The 23451-nt window shown below is 41.8% G+C and overlaps 2 protein-coding genes across 3 annotated transcripts in view; both read left to right on the top strand.

The window, feature by feature from the left end:
- TSPAN3 (tetraspanin 3) overlaps positions 1–23451 on the top strand; it is a 174942-nt gene that overhangs the window by 11985 nt on the left and 139506 nt on the right. The window lies entirely within an intron of this gene.
- PEAK1 (pseudopodium enriched atypical kinase 1) overlaps positions 1–23451 on the top strand; it is a 268078-nt gene that overhangs the window by 181896 nt on the left and 62731 nt on the right. For both annotated transcript variants that reach the window (XM_056128746.1, XM_056128745.1), the window contains one exon: positions 14719–17938. In XM_056128746.1, coding sequence (XP_055984721.1) covers positions 14817–17938 — 3122 coding nt within the window. In that variant the 5' untranslated portion in view covers positions 14719–14816. The remainder of the gene's footprint in view (positions 1–14718; positions 17939–23451) is intronic.

Here is a 23451-nt window from a genome sequence, read left to right as displayed (position 1 = left end):
TGGTCCTCTGAGCACTGCCAGGAGTAATTCCCGAGTGCATGAGCCAGGAGTAACCCCTGTGCATTGCCAGGTGGGACCCTCCCCACAAAAAAAAAAGCAAAAATTTATTTTTAAAAAAATTTGTGAGAAACAGCCAACCATACTCAGGTGCCAGTCCTGGCTCCATGGTCACTCCTGGTAGTGTTCAGGGGACAGATCATGTGGTGCTAAGCTAACTGCAAAGCATACGCTTCAACCCTTTGAGCTATCTCCTCAACCCAGCTTTTTTTTTTTAAAGGTTGGTGACGTAGGCCTAGAGAGGTTTGTCGGGATTTGTTTTATTTTGTTTTGGGGCTTTTGTTGGGGTGTTAGTTTTGGAGCCATACCTGGCAATGCCCAGGGGTTACTCCTGGCTCTGCACTCAGGAATCACTCCTGGCGGTACGTGGGTGCACAGGGAACCATATGATATGCCAGGGATTGAACCTGGGTCGGCTGCATGCAAGGCCAGCACCTTATTGATATTCTCTCTCTCCAGCCCCAAGACCCAGAGAGTTTGAGTTACATGTATGACCTTATTAGCGATGACTGTGAAAGCTGTGAAAGTTGTTCATTTGTGTCTCTGAGTTCTACTGTTCTGCTTAACTGCTTATTGGTGGGCCATTCTGACAGGAATGGAAATGTCACCCAGTGTTCTGCATCCAAAAGGGTTGGGGCCTGGCACCTCTTTACTCTCACTTCTCTTAATTATCTCACCATATCTTGACACTTTGCATTTAGAGAAGCGTAGTCCACTGATACAGACCACGGGCAAATTTCCTCACCAGAGAACGTTTGTTAAGGGTGATTTAGGTATCCCTCAGATTGTGGTCTCCATGTTTATTAATAACCACATACTCTCCAGAGTCCAAACTCCTGTTGTTTCCTGGAGAAATGCCCCAGAAACCTGTTAGCATGTGCTCTTGTCTATCTGGAGTGTGTTCCCCAGCCTTCAGATGCTTCTTTCGTTTGTTTTTTGTTTGTTTTGTTTGTTTGTTTTTGAGCCAAAATTGGCCACCTAGAAGGCAAGCACCCCACCCTCTGTACCCCACCCCCCCATTCTTTCTGCCCTGCTATGCTCCTCCAAACCACCCCATCTTTTGACTTACACAGCCCAAGTTTGTTTGTTGGACCACACTTGGCTATATGCAGATCTTACTCCTAGTTCTGGGCTCAGGATTCACTCATGGCAGTACTCAGGGATTCAGATACTGTACTGGGGACCAAACCAGACTTTACTGTGTGCAAGCCTTGTGCCTTACCTCCTGTATCTTTTCTCTACTTCTCCCATCTACTTCAGTACCTTAATCTTCTTTACCGCTTTCCCTAAACCATTTCTACTCCAGGTTTACAGTATGTAATAAAATAGATATTTAGAAAATGGATATTTTAAAGTGTGTTTGGAGGATCCTCCCAGGAGGGGAGATGCATGTTGAAAGTAGACTATGGACTGAACATGTTTGCCACTCAAAGCCTCTTTTGCAGACCACAACACCCAAAAGGAGAGAGAGAACACAGGGGATTGCCCTGCCACAGAGGCAGGGTGGGATGGGGGGGGGGGGGGATATTATCCATGGTGGTGGAAAGTGGGCACTGATGGAGGGATGGGTATTTGATCATTGTATAATCGAAACCCAAGCACAAAAAATTGTAAATCTACAACTGTACTTCATGGTGTTTCACTAATAAAAAGAAAAAAAAAGAAAATGGATGTTTTAATGGGGAGAATTTTCCCTTCATACTTTTCCTTTCTCACAGCAAGCTCTCGCTTGCTGGTTATATGAATGGTGCCTACGCCTGCCACTGTTACGTGATCAGTACAAAAACCAGCTCCATCCCCAGGTTTTTAGAAGCTGAATCCCTTTCTTTTAAAATTATAATTTTTAAATTTTAATTATAAAATTAAAATTTTTAAATTTTAAATTAAAATTATAACCTTTTAAAATTATAATTCAATCTTTTAATTTTTTGCGGGGTGGGGGGAACCTACCTAGCAGTGCTTAGGAGGCTGGTGGCCCCACCAGTGATTCTCAGCCAACTCGTGAGTGCTCTGGTCTTATGATACACTGCTGCTCAGGCTCTGCAATACTGAAAATATCCAGGCGCACCCAGCACTGCTTCCCCCATTGCTTGGTTTTATAAGTTTTGTTGTCCAAGGCCAAGGACTTGTCATTGTTCAATACTGTCAATTCCTTTTTTTGCCTCCCCATGAACACTGGATGAGTGAGATCATCCAGTACTGTCCTTCTCCTCCGTTTGTCTCTACATTATACCCTCCATTTTGCTCCCACAGCAACAAATTGCAAGGTTTCATTTATTTCTTACACTTGAGTAGTATTCCACTGTGTATGTATACCACAGCTTCTTTATCAGCTCATCTGTTGATGGACATTTGGGTTTTTTTCCCATAACCTGGCTATTGTACTAAGCAGTGCCTTGAAGACAGGCATACGTGTATCTTTTTATATTCATGTTTTTGTGTTGGGGCCGGGGGGAGATGCCAAGAAGTGGAATTGCTGGGTCATATGAGATCTCTATTCTTCCCTCTTTCTTTTTTTTGAGAAATTTCCATATTGTTTTCCATAGAGGCAGAACGAAACAACATTCATGGGAAGAATTTTTAATCACATACTTGGTTTTAGAACTTTATTTGCTAGTTCCAGTCAAGCTTTCATTTTCTCATTATTCTCAATAGCTAAAATAAGACAATTGTTGCTAACTTAATTATCCACTCTCCTCACTGTTCCTTTGGGAAAATTATACTGAATTTTCATCTAGAGAGACTTGAGATTATCTTTAATCCCAGTCCATCTCCTCCAATGTCTCACGTGTTTTATTTGCATTTAACCAAGAAATCAGAGATTTATACAATAAAAACTATAAGACGCTGTTGAAAGAAATTGAATAAGACATAAGCAAAAATATACCTGGTGAGTAAGGATTAAAAAATTAATATTGTTAGACTGTCCACACTACCTAAAAAACATCTTATAGATTCAATACAATTCCTATATATTTTATCTTAATTTATTTTTGCATCTCTGTGAAATTTTATTATTATGCTTTTTTAACAGCTGCTTAGCAAATTAATGGTGTAAATAAACTTAAGAGAAATACAGAGCTTTAATAATAGAATATTAGTTTTAGGCACACTTCAAACTTTAGTAATTCATAGGCACCTTTTTAAAAATTATTTTTCAATTTCATTTTTAAAAACTTTTTTATGGCTGGAGCCAAAGCACAGCGGTCTTGCGCACAGCCAGCCCGGCCGAGCCAGGTTCGATTCCTCCGCCCCTCTCGGAGAGCCTGGCAAGCTACCAAGAGTATCTCGCCTGAGCGGCAAAGCCTGGCAAGCTACCCGCGATGTATTCGATATGTCAAACACAGTAACAACAAGTCTCAAAAAAAATGGAGATATTACTGGGCCCACTCGAGCAAATCAGTGAACAATCGGAGGACAGTGACAGTGACAATTTTAATAAAGTTTATGATGATTTGTTACATTCAATATTCCAACAATATAGGCACCTTTTTTATGTAGGAGTACGAGTACTGCCATTTATTCAGCCATTGATTAGCTGATTGAATTGGGCATGAACTCCACCTTACTTTTTTTTTTCATTTTTTACAATATTATTTATTGAATCACCGTGAGAGCAATTACAAAGCTTTAGGGTTTAAGTCTCTGTTATACAATGAAACACCCGTACCTTCATCAGTGCCCATTCTCCAACCCCCCAAACCCCAGTATACCCCCATCCCTCTCCCTCCCCCTACCTGTGGGGCAGATGATTTCCACTTTACTTTGATTACATTCAGTATTTTGACATCAGACCCACCATTATTATTTGGGATTTTACCCCACACTCAGATCTGCTAAAAAGGCAACAGTAGACAATTTGTTTTCTAATGCTGGTTATGAATAACATATGATGTTGTGTGGCTGCAGTAGTGGCCATGCGATTTTGAAATTCCGAAATTTTAACAATTAAATCTAGGGGGATTTCTGCCCAAAAACCACTGGGTTCCGAGATTTGTTCCTGAGTCTCTGGGATCATGGCCGTTAAGCAGCTTGATCAGGAGCCAGAGAGGTCGTTTGTGGCTGGCAACTCGGGGTCTCTTTGGGACGGGGAGAAAAGGGCCAGATCCATCCCTATCCCATGAGACCCTGCGTGTCTCATCACTGAGGGCCCAAACCTGACTGTCCAATGGCCTCTAGCGGATAGCGGCCACCGAGCCGCCTAGGGGGAGCAGGCGGAGGGACAGCACCCATTACCCCCTAGCGTGGCCTGGCGACAGTAACCTACTGTGGGGTCCAGAAGCATTTCTACCAAAAGCCACTGGGTACCAAGATTTGTTTCTGAGTCTCTGGGATCATGGCCGTTAAGCAACTTGATCAGGAGCCAGAGAGGCCGTTCATGTGTGACAACTCCGGGTCTTGTTGGGATGGGGAGGAAAGGGCCGGCTCCACCCCCATCCCTGAGGCCCTGTGTGTCTCGTCACTGCGGGCCAAAACCTGACTGTCCAGTGGCCTCTGGCAGATGGCAGCCACCAAGCCACCAAGGGGGAGCAGGTGGAGGGACAGCACCCTTTACCCCCTGGGGTGACCCAGCAACAGTAACCTACTGCGAGGTCCGTACATTTTTTGGCATTTCTGCCCAAAGCCTCTGGGTTTCAAGATTTATTTCTGAGTCGCAGGGATCATGGCCATTAAGCAGCTTGATCAGGAGCCAGAGAGGCCGTTCGTGGGTGGTGACTTGGAGTCTCCTTGGGATGGGGAGGAAAGGGCTGACTCCGCTCCCATCAGGTGAGGCTCCACATGTCTCAGGGCCCAAACCTGACTGTCCAGTGGCCTCTGGAGGTTGGCGGCCACTGGGCCACCAGGAGGAACAGGCCAATGCACGAAACCTATTCCCACCTGCGGTGGCCCAGCGCTGGTAACCTACTGCAGAGACTGGACGCATTTCTGCCCAAAGCCGTTGGGTTTCAAGATTTGTTTCTGAGTCTCTGGGATCATGGCCGTTAAGCAGTTTGACCAGGAACCAGAAAGGTCATGCCTCCAATTGTATAGCTGAGCTGGAGGTAGTTTGTGGGTGTGTCTCCCACATACCTAACTTTTGGCCATTTACTTTCCTGGTAGGGCTGGAGGGATAGCACAGCGGTAGGGTGTTTGCCTTACAAGCGGCCAACATGGCCGACCCGAGTTCGATTCCTCCGCCCCTCTCGGAGAGCCCGGCAAGCTACCGAGAGTATCTCGCCCGCACGGCAGAGCCTGGCAAGCTCCCCGTGACGTATTCGATGTGCCAAACACAGTAACAACAAGTCTCATGATGGAGATGTTACTGGGCCCGCTCAAGCAAATCGATGAACAACGGGAGGACTGTGACTGTGACTTTCTTGGTAAACTTTGCCCCAAGTTTTTGGGGTCTGGTCAAAGGCACAGCAGCAATTTTGGGGTATCTGGAAGTCTGAAGACACCATCAGGCTGCTGATGCACTCTCCTCACAGGTACAGATTGACCTGCTGGCGGCGCCATAGCCCCCATAGGCACCTTTTAATTTAAAGAAAAACTATAATCTTTCGTAGTTTCTGCACATACATTATTTTTTACTTAAATTTGAACCAAATTATACACAAGTAACATATTCTTGTATTTCCCTTTTAGCTATAAACCTGAACAAATTTAAAAATACAAAAGAAAATCCGTACAGAACTACCAAAATGCAAATTTATCAGTATGACTTTAATACAATTGATGATGTTTCACTGAAACTAACTCACAATATTTGAATATGGAGCTGTCTGCCACTCCACAGGTCTCATGACAGATTTTATTTAAATCAGGTTTTTTTCTACTACTTTTCTTTATTGGATATTGAAAATTCAAGATTGATACAGTATATGATACACTGTGATGTCATTTTGTTCTTAGTAGAACTGAAGCCTTTATATTGTAAGTGAGTCTCGTTTTCTCATCCCTTACAAATATTCTTGATAGCAGTTCAGGTTAGAAAGATAATGCAAGGTTAAGTTAAGACCTTGTACACAGCTGACTATGGTTCAATCCCTAGCACCACGTATGGTTCCCTGAGCACTGCCAGGAGTCCTACTTTGCTGTTAATAGATAACATTTGGGGAGGCGGGTTTTTTGTTTGTTTTGGGGTCACGCCCAAAAGTTATTTCAGGGCTTATTCCTGAATCTGCAGGGATCCCCTATAGATAACATTTTAACACCCACTCTGAGGTCTGTCTTTGATGTAGGGAATTGAGTGGATTCAGTTGTCCTTTTTAACTTTGAGACTTATAACTAGTTATTAGAAAATTTACAACAGCAATTAGTTGTAGAAGTAAACTGTCTCATCAAAGAGTTTGAACTTGAAAAATGAGTTGGGGCCTAAGCAGTACTGGTTATCATGGTGATATATTTACTGTTGTACAGTCCTTATCCTGAGATGCCTTCCATGTGACAGGAAGAGTAATTTGTTAGAAAAAAAAAACTGTGGTTAGAACAATTGGAAATGGATGAGCTTCCTCCCTTCAAAATAGCTTTAGTTACGTTTTCAAAATTAAGTAGTTTTACTTTGTTTTCCTCGCTACACAAGAGAACATCGTCTTGAGATCCTGCCAGTTCTTGTGATAGCGAAGAACTGTAATTTTTGTTGTGTGTGGGGGAGTTCACGTCTCAGACTAACCAGGTTCCTTTTACTCATGGAATTTCCATTTGGTACCAAATTAAAGCTGTATTTTATCTTCTACAAAACCTTTTCCTGCAGCTTTGCTTTCACTTCCTTTCCACACCCTTTTAGTCATATACCCAAGGGTTTGGCAGCCGGTTGAGGTCAGCATTTTTCACTGTGGAAGAAGGAAAGAAGGAAAGGTTGGGAACAGTGACACAGGGATCCTTGTCACATTTTCCTTTCCTTTTTCATATAAGTGACCCATATGTTCCATTACAAAATCTAATGAGAACCTTGACTTACAAATTTTACCCTAGCATCCTGGGGATGGAGCAAATGTCTGGGATGACAGATAGGCAGTTTCTCCCTGAAATGTCCTTCAGAACCCATGTACAGCAGTGAGGAGTCGTGACTCTGCTTCTAGACGGTGTCACGGATCTTAGGAAGAGAGATAATGGCCTCCAGGAATCACAGGATTGGAGAAGGAGCATAACTATCCGTTCCCGTCTTCCTTTATCCTTAACAGATTCTCCCTGGGTACTTTTAGGAAATGTCCTAAAGTATTTGGTGTTTAATATGCCACTAACACACTCTCCCCCTCACACAGACTTGGAAATCACAACCAGTTTGATGAGCTCCGGCTCTTTTTTGCAGACCTGTTTATTTTAAGATTAATATCCAGTGTGAATCTAGTTGTTTTGTATTAAATCTTCTTGAAACTGTTGGGCTAGAAGGAAACTCATTATTGTCATTGTTTCTATAGCAGTACAGAGAATTAAAAACAACAACAAAACGATAATAGGTTCTTTTAAAAATATCATGACTTGAAATGAAATCAACAACTCTTGAATAGCTTTATCAGTTGCCTGAAAAGCTTTCTTTGGTCTTGAAAACTGTGAAATATAAAATCAAATTTTTAGATTTCTTTAAAATTCTGGCTAGGGTCCAGAGAGGTAATAAAACAGGCAGGCATTTGTCTTGCATGAGACTGACCCAGGTTCAGTCTCTAGCATCCCATATGGTCCCCTGAACACCATGAGGTGTAACCCACCCTCCTACCCCCACAAAAAAAACACTAAAAATAAATTAAAATAAAATTCTGGTTAGTTTTCAGGGGTAGCTTCAACCAATAAACTCCCTTGACCACCAGATGCAAGGTTTGCTTTAAGAATGAGGCAAACGGGCTTCTTTTTAATCAAACATTCCATGTGAGTATTACACAGCAAACCTGTTTGGGCAAAGTAAACAGTCAGGTTTCCTTATTTAAGTGCCTAAGAGACAGCATTTTTTTTCCTCAATTATCATTTTGGTGACAACTTTGTGTGTGTGTGTTTTTGTTTTTTTTTTGGCGGGGAGGGTGGGGTGGGGGGGGAGGTGTTGGTGCTGAACACGGAAAAGCTGCAAGTTATTGGTTGAAGTCACTTCACAAAGGCAGTGAAGTCCAAGGATTGCTTCTGGGGCAGAGCTACATCTGCTGCAGTTCTCTTTGTAAAAGTCTGGTATAAGTTAAAATAGTTTTGACAGTGGCTTCAAGTGCACATCTTTGTCTCCAAACATAATTAGTCTTGAAAAAAATGAAGCCTTCATAGTTAAGACTGTGGCTTGGACAGCAGCTCCATCTGGTGCTTGTTAAAGGTGTTTGCTTGGCTCTTATCTTGGTTTATAGCTGTATGAATATAGACATCCATCCTTACAGGGATTTGTAAAAAAAATGTCAAATCCAAGGTTTCGATTTTATTGATGTTTTTATTGCATGAAAGCACTGACTTAAACTAATCGTGAATTCCTTAATGAATCTGATTTCTCTGTTCTGTTGGTAATATGATAGCTGCTAATCTACTAAATGAACTTCTCTTGATTGAATTAACTTGCTTATATCCAAAATGGGGAATTATTTTTGCTATTCAACTACCAATATTGGCAAAGGAAAATATTCTTACTACTTATAACGAGAACACTTTAATTTTTATCTTATCAGCTTTAAATTCGTTAACAAGATACTGGGCCTAGATGCTTTTGGTTTTTTCTATTCCATACCACAGGTACTGAATAATGTTAATTTAAAATTAACAAAAACCAGAAATTTGATGACTGAGAAGAACTGCTCCAAACAGTTAGAAGTTACTTCTTTTTTGTTTTGGAGTCATATCCAGCAGTGCTCATGGATTACTCCTGGCTCTGCACTCAGGAATTGCTCCTGGCAGTGCCCGGGGGACTGTATGGGATGCCCAGGATCAAACCTGGGTCTGCCACACACAAGACAAGCGCCCTACTCACTGAACTATCTCTCTGGCTCAAAGAGTTATTTCTGAATAATGTAATTGCATATTATTTCCCTTTCCTTGTGCTTTTCCATTTTTTTCACAATGAGAAGTCACGTCAGCATCTTGCAATCTCTAGATCTTTATTCAGTATCAATATTGATCTAGTTCTGCCATCTTAAAATAAGAAAATAATTTGTAGACCACCCACCCATCCCACAATAATTCCAGCTTTTAATTTCTTCCCCTTTCTACCTAAACTTCAGTAAACAATTTTAGTTATTCTCTATGTATTCTTATTCCTAGGAGCACTCAGTGCTCAAAGGCCAAATCCCTATGATCTTTGTCTATCAGGATTGCACAGTTCAATGCTCTGGTTTCAGGGGGCAGTGCTGCTGGGAATCTGTGATGCAGAGTAAAGAATGTACCCCTCACCCCCGTGCTCTCTCCCTGGCCCTATGTTCTTACTCTTAAACTCACTGCAATCTGCTTTTCATTCCCACCACTGCACCAAAATAGTTCCTGCTGAGGCTACCCGTGAACTCAAGTTGCCAAGTCTACTGGGCACATTTCAGTTCTTGCCGTCCATTACCTCTCAGCAGCATTTGAAATGGTTTTCTTTTCCTCCCTTACTGAAATCTCTTCATCTGTTTTCTGCATTATCATTTTTATGACTGCTTTCAAGTTTTCTTTGGAGTTATCCTCTTCTCTCTGGTTTACCTACCAGGGCCACTTCCCCAACTCACTGATCACTTTTTAGCCTCGATATTTCTATTCTAGTAATTTCCAAAGAAACAAGGGCAGAAAAATTCCCTTAAGTGCTCCAGACTTTTAAAATTCAACAGCATGGTTCTACTATATGTAGGCTGACAAAATATAGGCTTGTACTTGGTCCCCTTCCAAATAGTTGAATTGCATAGCCCCAAATCTCCATCAGTCTCTCTTTCTTTTTTCTCTCTCTCTAAAATCCAGTTGTACGTGCATTTACCATTCCCTCTTCCCTTATACCACATCCTAATCCAGATCCTTGTCACATCTTATTTGGCCCACAGTGGTCCTGTAAGTAATCTCCTCACCTTCTGTCCTGTTCCTCTTCAGTATATTCCCCATACAACAGCTAGAGCTGTTTGTTTTTTTCTATCAGATTTGGTGAGGTTTGATTTATATAGAAAATAAAACCTTATTTTTAGTGTATGATTCTTTGAATTTTGACAAATGCATGTAGTTCATTCATATAAGCATAGTTTTCCATAGATTTTTTTTCTGGGTAAATATATCCCTAGGAGTGAGATTGCTGGGTTCAAAGAACTTAATATTTAAATTTACAAGGAAAATGTTGTCAGGATGGAGGGAAATTTCCACCCCTCTCCTTCTTAGGCTAGTTAATAATCAAAACAACAGCAAACAGATTAGCAAGAGTAAAAAAAGGTCAATTTTATGACATGTATACAGAGAAACTTCATAGAGGTTGAGAATTACCATTTTAGTCAGGGAATCCATTCCTGAAAATAAGAAATGGGAGCTGTGGTTTCAGGGAGAGAGGAGGTAATTCACATGACAGATAGCAGGTGTTGTTTAGTTTGATGTTTGTCCTTCTGTTGGCCTCTCCAATATAAATATTATTTCTGAAGAAATTTAGTATATGTGCTGCCGAACAGCGGGTAGGGCGTTCGCCTTACAAGCGGCCAACATGGCCGACCCGAGTTCGATTCCTCCGCCCCTCTCGGAGAGCCCGGCAAGCTACCGAGAGTATTCGATATGCCAGACACAGTAACAACAAAGTCTCCAATGGAGACGTTACTGGGCCCGCTTGAGCAAATCGACGATCAACGGGAGGGCCTTTACCTTTACCTTTACCTTCTGAAGAAAACCCTAATTCTGAGTAATGCCCCAATTTTCATTCTTCTTGATAGCCTGGAGTTGTAAGCTTCTAATTTAGACCCCAAAGGAACTCAATTTGAAATAATCTATATGCCAAAGTGGGAAGTCTTTTCTATAGTATCTTCACAGCCAAACTGTATCCCAACGTGGCTAAACCTTTACATTCCCATCAGCATTATATGAGAGTTTCTGGCATATCGAATACTCTCGGTAGCTTGCCGGGCTCTCCGAGAGGGGCAGAGGAATCGAACTCGGGTCGGCCATGTTGGCTGTGTGCAAGGCAGACGCCCTACCCGCTGTGCTATCGCTCCAATCTGCCTAATTTAGGGCCACAAAGATTTTCTCTGAGTTTTCTTCTAAAGCTTTGTAGTTTGATATTTTGTACTTAGATCTATGATCTATTTTGTTTTTGTGTGAATTTATGTGTATGATGTGTGAGGGTATGGACTAAGGTTCCTTTTGTTGCCTGTGAATATGTAATTTAAAAGAATATCCTCTTAGGACTGGAGGGATAGTATAGAGGTTAACTTATTTGCCTTACATTCTGCCAATCCCAGTTCAAATCCCCAACATCCCCTGTTCCGCCAAGCGCTGCAAGATGTGATCCAAACCACTCCACATCATTAATGACTGTCCTTTTCTCTTTTAATAATCAATTGCCTAGACTTGTGTAAGCCTATTTCTGTACTTCTTTTTGTCCATGTCCATTCAGGTTTCAGAGAGTAAATATCAGGTTTTTAAGGCCAAAAGACAAAATCCAAAATATTGTCTAGTTACTTGTATAACAAAAGAATACAAATTTCTATAAATTTCTTGGATAAGATTTCAAAGCTAGTAGCAGAGAAGATGGCTATGTTTAAGTTCACATGCCTTGCATTTGTGAGGCCCTGGGTTTGATCCCTAACATTTCCAGATGCAATATCCATCACAGCCACAACAAAAAGTCAAAAACCAATAATGGAGTACAATTTTTGTAATAAAGCTTTATTAATAAATAGAATGGAGTCATTTTTTTGGAGTAAGATAACATGTTGCTTAGTTAGGGTTCAAAGTTAGTGTTTCCTTTCACCAAAGTTGCTTTGAAGTGTTCACTAGTTCATGTAGATCTATAATGAAATTTTATGCATTTTTATCTTTGAAAAATATCTTCACATAAATAATATATGTGACCCGGGAAACTGCCATTTGTAGAGTACTAGAAAGCACGGCAAAGTGATAAAGATCGGGGGCGGGCAAGGTGGGGGTGGACCACACCCAGTAATGCTCAGAGGTTACTCCTGGCTCTGCACTTAGGAATTACTCCTGGTGAGTGCGGGGAATCATATGGATGCCGGGGATTGAACCAGGGTTGACCAAATACAAGGCAAATGACTTACCTGCTGTATTATGGCTCTGGTCCCACATAAAGTCTGTCTTTACTCAGCTCTCCAGGGAAATTTAAGTACTGTCAAGAACAATTTATACTAATTGGGTGGAGAGGGGTTTGATCCACTCCTGGCATTTGCCAGGATCCAGCCAGGACCAGCCACATACAAAACAAATACCTTAATCCTGTACTCTCTCTCTCCAGTCTCTAGATACTATGTAAACAAATACACCTGGCATTCTTCCAATAGCACTTTATGTATGGACACTGCAATTAAAATTTCATTTAAATTTTATTTTATTTTCACAAAATTTTATTTTGACTTTTTCTCATTCATCTAAGAATTCTTAAATCTCAGTGAAGTCAAAAGAAAAGGATTCATAATGATTTCTCTCATATGAGGGACTTGGAGATATACAGCACGGTAGCAATTTCAAAGGTCCAAAGGAAACATAATGGGAGCACTGGTACACACACACACATACACACACACTCACACACACAGCTGTGTTTGGAGTGGGAGGGGCTTGGAGGGAGGAGACCTGGGGTCATTGGGAGAGGGAAGGCGTATACCTTGGGAGAGGTGATGGGAGTGGTATTGAAATTAATGTGCATGAGAAATCATCGTTAATAGTACTGTAAACCACAGAATCTCAACTTTAAAAAGAAATTTAAATATTTAAGTTTTAAATCCTTAGGTTAGGGACAATACAAAAAGAGACAGTAGAATAGATTTGACTTATAGACTCCAATTTGCTTCCCCTGCTTCTCCTACATTCCCCATAGAATGTTTCTATCTTCTGCCAATAGGACATTATCAGAATGGCTGTAACTTTGTGCCAAATCTTAAAATCAGTTAATAAATATGAGTCCTCTAACTTTGTTCTCTTTCAGAATTGCTTTATGTATTCTATTTCCTTTCCTTTTTCATATAAACTTTTGCATCTATTGATTTCTACTACCATTCCCACTGAGATTTCACCTGGAATTCTGTTGAAATTTACATATACTTGGGGAAAACAGACAATATTGAGATCAGTTCACATATATCTCTCCATATTTTTAGGTCTTTGATGTCTTATATATGTTTTATATTTTTCATCTTTTACTGGTGTGTTGTAGTTTTGTATACACAAATTTTAGATTTTGTACACGTTGTTAGAGTTGTGCTTAAATATTTTTTTGGTTTTTTTGCTAAGAGCCATCTTTTTACAGTGTAAATTGGATTGGATTGTTTCCCCTGTTTAAAAACTCCTTCAGTGACTTCCCACTGCTCTTTGGATAAACTCTATAATCTTTAAAAGCCTGAAAGGCCCTGCATGATCTGTCCCTTGCTTTCCTTTCCAGCCTAATTTTATGCAATTTCCCCTTTGTTTAAAATGTTCTATCCTCAGACTAGCAGGAAATAGTTTTATTAACTAAGGGATGTAACTTTTAGAATGTCTGAAAGGGAAAATGTGATATTTTAAAGCTTACATTCAAAATATATTTATAATATATTTAAACTATACTGAAATGATCCATGATCTCCGGCAAGGAATAAACTTATATTTTGACTGGATTGTTAGGTTCTCTGTATGAAATTCTTTGACCTTGTGTTTTTCCATTGAAGTAGAGAGTTTTATGAGCATTGTTTACAGTAGACTTAACTTTGTACATATAAGCAAAAAAAAGTATTTTTTCCTTCTTTGCATATGTGCTGAAATGTAATGGAAAGGCTGTGTTTCTGACCAAACCAAGTATTCTGTTACTGTTCATCAATTAAATTAAAAATTTTCAATTATTAAAGCAATTACTACTTAATATATGCCTACCACCAATTTTATTATGATCTTCAAAATATAAATGTAAAATTGCAGCTATGTGCCTAAGGAGACAAAATCCCTTTGTGTGGGGGGAGGGGAGGGGAAGAGAAGGAGGTGAGCACGCCCAACTGTGCTCAGGGATCATTCCTGCTTGGGTTTGGGGGATCATATGCAGTACTAGGAATAGTTTTGGGGTAGTATTAGGATTGTCCTATCAGATGTATTATTTCTCTGACTCTAGGGTAGCACATTTCTTGGCATTGTGGAAAAATGTAGTCAGAGGACTGTTTCAAATTCACAAGTTTGAGGAGTTGAGTGTGAAGGACTAGTAGAAGTCAGACCTACAATGGGGTCTGTAAGAAGTGTCAGGTTGGAGGATAAACAGAAGGTGCAATTTCAGAGGTTTTTCCATGAAGGAAATGTCACCGTATCACTGCTGTGGAGATGTCAAGCAAAAAATTATGTATGGTTCAATAAGAAAATATGAAATTATGATTAAAAAGTTCCTTCTAAAATACCGATAGGATGCAGGATGTTTAATAAAGTACTCAGATTAGTTTATTTCCCCCATTTTTTAATATGAGGAAAGGTTTGAGAATAAACCGGGTTTTTTTCCAAGTAATTTGTCATGATAAGCTTTATAGTGCCTTTTCCAATCATATTTTCTTCTTTTCTTCCTCTGTCCCAACAGATTGACCGAGCTTACATGAGCTGCTATGTATGACACATAAGGGAAGCGGAAACCAATGGATGCAAGTTTGGCCATGCACTGAAAGGAAAGCATTGTCTGTGAAGTTTTCTATTTAAAAATGTCTGCTTGTAATGCCTTTACTGAACACGTTTGGAAACCTGGTGAATGCAAGAACTGCTTTAAACCGAAGAGCTTGCACCAGCTTCCTCCAGACTCTGAGAAGGAACCCATCACCCATGGCAATGTGAAAACTAACGCCAATCATAGTAACAACCACCGCATCAGGAACACAGGAAACTTCCGGCCCCCTGTGGCTAAGAAACCCACTATAGCTGTGAAGCCCACTATGATGGTGGCAGATGGACAAAGTGTATGTCGTGAGCTTAGTATACAGGAGCACTGTGAGAACAAGCCCGTCATCATAGGGTGGAACCGAAACCGGACGGCCTTGAATCAGAAACCACTTAACAACAATGAAGATGATATCGAAGGGCTGGGCCATGTTCCTGAACCATATGGAAATAATGATAGTTCAAAGAAGATGTCGAGTAACAATGATGGGCTAACTGAAGTGTTAAAGGAAATAGCAGGCTTGGGTACTGCCAGCCCTCAGGTCACAGGAAATGAGGAAAACTCTAGAGAAACATTCTTAGGCAGGATAAACGATTGTTACAAAAGATCACTGGAAAGAAAGCTTCCGCCAAGTTGCATGATGGGTGGGATCAAGGATACTCAGGGCAAACATGTTATTCTGAGTGGGAGCACAGAGGTGATCAGCAATGAAGGGGGCCGATTCTGCTACCCAGAATTTTCTAGTGGAGAGGAGAGTGAGGAAGATGTGCTTTTCCGTAATGTGGAGGAAGAGCACGAGAGTTGGGATGAGAGTGATGAAGAGCTCCTGGCCATGGAAATTCGCATGAGAGGGCAGCCTCGCTTTGCTAACTTTAGAGCAAACACATTGTCTCCCGTTCGATTCTTTGTGGACAAAAAATGGAACACTGTCCCCCTGAGAAATAAGTCTCTGCAGAGAATTTGTGCTGTGGACTATGATGACAGCTATGATGAAATCCTGAACGGTTATGAAGAGAATTCTGTGGTCCCTTATGGCCCAGAAAGCATGGTATCATCTGACTCCACATCACCAGATTCTTCTTTAACAGAAGACTCACGTTCTGAGACGGCCAGTAGTTTGTCCCAAAAACTTTGTAATGGGGGAATATCTCCTGGCAACCCAGGAGATGCTAAGGACATAAAAGAAAGTAAGCCTAGTTTTGAGAGCCTTCCTGGTAATAGTCAGGACAAGGATACAGTGCAAACACCCAAAACCTCAGCGAAAACTCCAGAGACACACAAGGCAGTCCTTGCCCTCCGATTGGAAGAAAAGGATGGCAAGATTGCTGTACAGACCGAGAAACAAGAATGTAAAGCCTCTACTGATATTGCTGGGCAAGCAGTAACCATAAACCTGGTCCCCGTAGAGGAGCAAGCAAAGCCCTACCGAGTTGTGAATCTCGAGCAGCCAATGTGCAAGCCATACACTGTTGTGGACGTCTCAGCAGCCATGGCCAGTGAGCACCTCGAGGGCCCTGTTCACGCTTCCAAGACAAAAAGCTCATCTTCCACTCCAAACTCTCCAGTGACATCACCTACATCGGGGCAAATAAATGCCCATTTCCCCAAATCTAGTGCGATTCGATACCAGGAAGTGTGGACTTCCAGTACCAGCCCACGACAGAAGATACCTAAGGTGGAATTAATAAGTGGTGGAACTGGGCCAAATGTCCCTCCAAGGAAAAACTGTCACAAATCAGCACCAACTTCACCCACAGCTACAAATATTTCCTCCAAAACCATTCCTGTCAAGTCACCTAATTTGTCTGAAATCAAGTTTAATAGCTACAACAATGCTGGCATGCCACCTTTTCCAATTATCATTCACGATGAGCCAACTTACGCGCGGAGTTCCAAAAATGCTATCAAAGTCCCCATTGTAATCAATCCAAATGCTTATGACAATCTTGCCGTTTACAAAAGTTTTCTTGGAACAAGTGGAGACCTCTCAGTGAAGGAAAAAACCACAAGTGTAATAAGCCATACTTATGAAGAAATAGAAACTGAGAACAAAGCGTCTGATAGCACCACTAGCAAGCCCTCTGAGTGTCCCCAGGCTAAAGCGTTTTCAAACAGCACTGAGCGTAAAAGGGGCTCCGTGGCTCAGAAGGTTCAGGAATTCAACAGCTGTCTCAACCGAAGTCAGTCTTCACCACAGAGAAGTTTTAGTTCTAGCCACAGCTCCCCGACAAAGATACAGAGAACCACTCAAGAACCTGTGGCCAAAACGGAAGGCCCGCAGGAGTGTCAGACGGCAGGCGGTGGCGGAAGCACCCGGGAGAAAGCGAGCACAGTGCTTTCTCAGATTGTGGCTTCCATCCACCCCCCACAGTCACCCCCAGAAATGCCTCCATGTAGTCCTAAAGCTTGCAGCATAGAAGAGCTCTATGCCGTCCCACCAGACGCCGACGCTGCTAAGATTACACCTAAGGGCACACCAGTCCGGCCCAAATCTCTCTTTATCGCTCAGCCCAGTGGCGAGGCTGGAACAACTCAGACCACTGAAAGTCCTTCAACCAAAGTACAGAAAGAGCCACTCACAAAGCCACTCACCACTCTTGCCTCGAAAACGAGCCACCAAAGCGAGCCACCACCCCCTTTCCCCCCACCACGCTCCACTTCTTCCCCTTACCATGCAAGTAACCTTCTGCAGAGGCATTTTACCAACTGGACCAAGCCAACCAGCCCTACCAGGTGCACAGAAGCCGAATCAGTTTTGCACTCTGAAGGCAGCAGGAGGGCAGCTGATGCAAAGCCTAAACGCTGGATATCTTTCAAAAGCTTCTTCCGCCGTCGGAAAACAGATGAGGAAGATGACAAAGAGAAAGAGCGCGAGAAGGGGAAATTGGTGGGCTTGGATGGCACCGTCATCCACATGCTGCCTCCTCCTCCAGTTCAGCGCCATCACTGGTTCACAGAGGCAAAAGGAGACTCCAGTGAGAAACCTGCCATCGTGTTCATGTACAGGTGTGAGCCCCCCTCCGGCCAGCTCAGCATAGAGCAGAGCAAAGCCCGGGCAGAACAACCGGCAGCCACGCAGAAGGGTGGCATGGATGATGGGTTACCACAGGACTCAGAGAGAAAGAAAAGGGCTCATTCTCCAGCACAGGTTCCTAAAAAGATCCTCAGGTATGTAAAAATAAGCTGGTAGTAGTTGGGATTGTTTGAAAACTCATTTTCAGGGGCTGACTTTTTCACATCTTTAAGATTCTGTAGAGAGACATCCATGCAGCGTTTGCTGACCACCATCAGGTTTTAGAGCTGCATTCACAGATTAAAATATTTCTAAAGTCATCTCCCTACACTGATCCTGGTCTGTGACCCAGGAGTCTTTAGTTAAGTAGCTTTTGTAGCCTTTTACATTCTCATGTGTATAGAAAGACTTTAGTATATATATTTTTAAAAGCCTAACACCCTAACGGCAATAAATAATATCTAACTTTGATGTCACAGGGTGAGGAAGAAACACGACCAAATCAATAAATGGTGTTTTTATTTTCCCCTCAGTAAATGGAATGAAACCTATCAAGCAATTCTCTTCTTGGCTTTCACCAAACTGTTATCTCTATATGCATTATCTTATTTTTCACAAAAATATTTGTTTTCGCTGCCTCTTTCCATCCTCCTTTCAAATGTTATGGAAAAGAGAAGGGACCCACGGGCAAGTCGTTTATAGTCATTTAACATATAAGAGAAATAAGATAGAATGGTCGTGGAGATTGAGTACCAATAGTCAAGCCAGCAATTCAGCTAGCCAGACTGTATACCCATGTCAGTTCCCCAGATTCTCTTTCATTCTTCATAATTGTTTATTGGGGCCAGAGCAATAACACAGCAGGTAGGGCACTTCCCTAGCACACAGACAATCTGGATTCGATATTTGGCGTCTCATATGGTCCCCCAAGCACCACCAGGAGTAACTCCAGAGTGCAGAGCTAAGAATAACCCCTGACCACTTCTGGGTATAGCCAAAAAAAAAAAAAACCCCAAAATTAAAAAAGTCTATTGATCACCTATTCTGTATATGGCACATCCTATATATTTATCTCAGATCCTTATAAAAACTATTCAAATTTAACCATACATCACGATCATCTGGAGTGCAGTTAAAGCACTGATTGCTGGACCCCATCCCCAGAATTTCTGATTTGGTAGCTCTGAGGTGGACCCTGCTCATTTGCACTTCAAACAAGTCCCTAGGTGATGGAGGAACATCAGGGAAGTTAAGATTCGCTGTTCTGGGCCATACATTGAGGAGTACCAATCCTACCAGCATTGTAGAGATAATGCATGGTTGTCAACATTGAAGCAATTGGAGCTATTAAGCTTTTTTTCAGAAGCACATTAGAATTTTCTTATTTTACAATGTCCCAAAACTAAATAGAAGAAAGGTATTAACTAATTTTTATAACTTCTTAGAAAGTTTAAAACATGAATGCTCATATTTAAAAAACACACCATTTTGCTGGGTTTTTTTTTTTTTTTATAATTACCTCATTTACTTGGATACACCATTGGTATTTACTTGAAACAACATTGGGAGAAAAAACATTACTGTCAAATGTCAACATTTGTGTTTCCGGCTTGATGGCAGTGTAATCATTAAATTACCATCCTACGGCTGGGAAACCTGCTGCTGGAAGAAATAAAAGTACAGCCTTTTCTATAAATAAATGAAGATTCCAAATCCAGACTGAAATGAAAACTACTCAGTTGAAGGCCAGGCCGTAGGCTCTAAAAGATAAAGGACTTTGTTGATCCTTCATCATGCGATTAGATGTATTTAGCTGGTCAGGTGACTTTAATCAATTATCTTAATGGTGCCATAGAAACTAATAGATGGAAAGAGCATCATGCCGTTCAGATAATAGGTTTGAATTTGACCTTCAGTTTTGTCTGGTTCTTCAGTGTGTAGTGGCTAGAATATTCATAGGCTTAATTTAAGTACATAAGAAAACATAGGGCTGGAGAGATAGTACAGTGGGTGCGTCACTTGCCTTGCATGAGGCCAGCCAGGGTTGAATTCCCCACCCTATATGGTACCCTGACCCCCACCAGGAGTGATTTATGAACGCAGAGCTAGGACTCAGCCCTGCTTACTGCCAGGTATGGCCCCCAAAACATAAAATGAAAACAAAAGCCCATATAACTGCAGAATCAGGCACATTAGTTGCTTTAAAATGTTAGTAGCATGGGTGGGAGGAAAACTGGGGACATCAGAGCTGAGAAATTACATTGAGGAGGGATGCGTGTTGGAACAAATATGACTGAAACCTGATCATGAACAGCTTTGTAATGCTTTCATGATAATTCAGTTCACAGTCACAAATCACAAATCATCCTTTTATTCGTCGATTGCCTCGAGCAGGCCCCAGTAACGTCTCCTTCATCCTAGCCCTGAGATTATATTCAAGACTCTTTAGGAGAATGAGATCCATCATTGTTACTGGTATTTGGCATATTGGGTACGCCACGGGGAGTTTGCCAGACTCTGCCGTGTAGGCAGGCTACATTCGGTAGCCTGCCAGTTTGCCCAAAGTAGGAATGAGATAATAAGATGCCATAATAAGATGTCGCATGGCCACAAATGTGTGACCCCCGCCTACTGGAATTTGGAGGATCTGGGTGGAGGATGCTCGGCCCAAATCCGAGTAGGCTTGGAGATCTCGGCCCCGGAACCCGTGTGACTTTGTCCCTCTGCCAGTACAGTTCAATTAAAAAAATTAAATGTTAGTAGGGTGGGAGAAAAAGTGCAGAAGGTGAAAGGTTGCTTTGCCTACCGTGGACCAGTTCAGTCCTCAGTACATGTGGGCACCTCCCCAGTCACCGCCAGCAGTGACTTCTGAGCAGCACTGGGTATAGCCCCAAAGCACCCCCAAATGATAAAGAATAAAATAAAATATTAGTCGTGTTACTGCCCTCAATGTAAAAAATGCTACCCCGAAATGTATGTGTGGAGTAGGTCAGAAGTCCTCCTTTAGGTCCTCCAAAAGTGACTAAATCAGCTTTAAACAGAGTTCTCAATAAATTTGTTTGTCTGGGGGTCACACCCAGCAGTGCTCAAGGCTACTCCTGCCTCGGTGTTCAGGGATGACTCCTGGCAGCATTTGGGAGAACGTATGTCACGCTTGAGGTCTAACAGAGGGTGTTTGGCTAAGTGGAAGGCAAGAACCTTATTGTACTATCTCCTCAGTCTTTTCAATAATACTTAAAGGATTCTGAGGACAAAACGTTTGTGAATTGCTCAGACAGACTGTGAAAGCCTTGTATAGTACATTAAATATTTTTTGCCCTTTGTCTTGTAGAGGACATGGTTTTTAAGGAGGAGGGAGAGGGAAAGAAAGAACTGGGAAGTGAAATACTTATGACAAGGATACTAGTCAAAAAAAATTTTTTTGTGGGGGCACACCCAGCTGTGTTCTAGGCTTATTCCTGGCTGTTTCCAAGGGTTAGGGGGACCATACAGGATGCTGGGGATCAAACCCAGGTCGGCCACAGGCAGTGTATGCGCCTTTTCCCACCAGCCCTAACTAGTCAAGTGTTGATTCAGGAATGTTTCCATGTCATCGTTTTTATGTGGTAGTATATATTAAGAGAATTATAGTCTTGTCTGTGACAGGAATGAATTTCTTCACTATCATTTGCGAGTGAAGGGCTTCCAGAACAGTGCTCAGGAGATCTGGGGTCTCCACCAGCAACTGAGCCTGCAAGTTTGTACAAGGACCAAGGATGCAGTGCTGCTCTGGCTTTGTGATTCCGGGGATACCTAGACCACTGTAGCACTACTGGAGACCTTAAAACCACATCCAGCAGTACTTGGGAATCTGCAGGGATGCACCTCACGATGCTAGGGGGACCATATGGTCCTGGGAATCAAACGTGAATCAGAGGCATACCAGGCAAGTGCCCTAACCACTGTTACTATGTCCTGGACTATCATTTCTACAAGCTTTAATCTGCCTTCCATTCCTACAAATGTTGCACAGTGATAAAAAGACAAGCACTAAAGTCAAAAAGGGTAATATTTTAATTCTAATTTTACTACTGGTAGTTTTATAGACTTTTGACTTAACCAAAGTTAAACTTAATCTCTTAAGTGAATTTTCCAGATCTGTACTATAGTAGTAGTAAATCTACCTTAAAGAGATACTCCAAGAGAAAAATAGATAATTATAAAGTATCTAGCTCAGCATAACAATAGCTGACCACTTCAAAAATTTGCTATCAACACCAGAGTTTAAAATGATTCTTGGAGACTGGTGTAATAGCACAGCGGGTAGGGCGTTTGCCTTGCATGTGGCCGACCCGGGTTCAATTCCCAGCATCCCATATAGTCCCCTGAGCACTGCCAGGAGTTATTCCTGAGTGCAGAGCCAGGAGAAACCAGGAAAAAAATTTTTGCCTGAAGTCGTATTCTTTAAAAAGTCAAGTGTCAAGGCTGGCGATATAGTACAGCAGGTAAGGCACTTGCTTCAGACATGGTTAACCTGGATTCAATCCCTGGTACCCTCAGCATCACCAGGAGTGGTCCCTGAGTGCAGAGCCAGGCATAAGCCCTGAGAACCTCTAGTTATGGCCCCAAAACAAAAAATAAAATAATTTTTAAGTGTTCTTGTTAAAACATTTGATCTCTGCCTGTCTAAACTCATCCTCCTGCTCATGAGCCTCTAGTTATTCTGGCTTCCTCTTTCTGATTGCCTTGTTTATATCGTTGATCGTGAAATTTTACTTGAAGACTCCCGTTTAATGGAGAGATGGTCCTGTTAAACAGCAAAAGTAACCAAGGAAATTTGGTTTACAAGTAGATCCACGTGTAAGCCCCAAGTATAGCCAGGTGTTGCCCCAAAACAAATAAATAAATATCTCACTTCTCATCCTAGTCACAGGATGATGTAGAAAGGTGATGTCTATGAGCCCTATCATGGGAGTGGAAGTGGAATTCAGATAGTTTAACATTCTTTTCCCTTTTGAGTGATTTAACACCACAGAAGTAAGTGATTTACTTAGAGTCTTATAAACCTAAAAAGTGAAAATAAAATTCAGAATTCCCTACTTACTGAATTTTTATTTATTTGTTTTGGAACAACACCCAGCAGTGCTCAGCGTTTACTCCTGGGTCTGCACTCAGGAATTACTCCTGGCGTTGCTCAGGGAACCATAATAGGACATCAGGGATTGAACCCGGGTCGGCAGCATGCGAGGCAAATGCCCTATATGCTGTACTATTGCTTCAATTCCTGGATTAATTTTCTTGGTTTACCTAATGAGCCTGAAGTTGTCACAATAGCTCTGGCTGCGCAGTCTTTCTTGTTTTGGGAAAATATGAGGACAAAGGTCTCCTTGACAATCTAGGACCATTCTGCAAATAAGTAGTAGAACCAGACTCTGAGCTCAGAAATGTTCTACTCTTAAATAATATTTGTTGTTCTCTGGGCGGTAATTGTTGAGTTTGTTTTTACTGTGGCTTCTAGAGTCAGCTCGAGTACAAATCTGGCATAGCTGTAAGGGCCATAATGGTGTGGGCTGATTCACTGACCTTTCAAGCCTTCTTGAAGTACTCCACATTGCCATAGTTGCATGCTCTCTTAAGAGCACTTTATGTGAGTTTCCTAATAAATACATATCCTGTAAATGCCACTACA

The sequence above is a fragment of the Sorex fumeus genome, unplaced genomic scaffold (genome assembly GCF_029834395.1).
Source record: "Sorex fumeus unplaced genomic scaffold, SorFum_2.1 ptg000067l, whole genome shotgun sequence".
Lineage (NCBI taxonomy): Eukaryota > Metazoa > Chordata > Mammalia > Eulipotyphla > Soricidae > Sorex > Sorex fumeus.
This window is presented reverse-complemented; position numbering and strand designations above follow the sequence as displayed.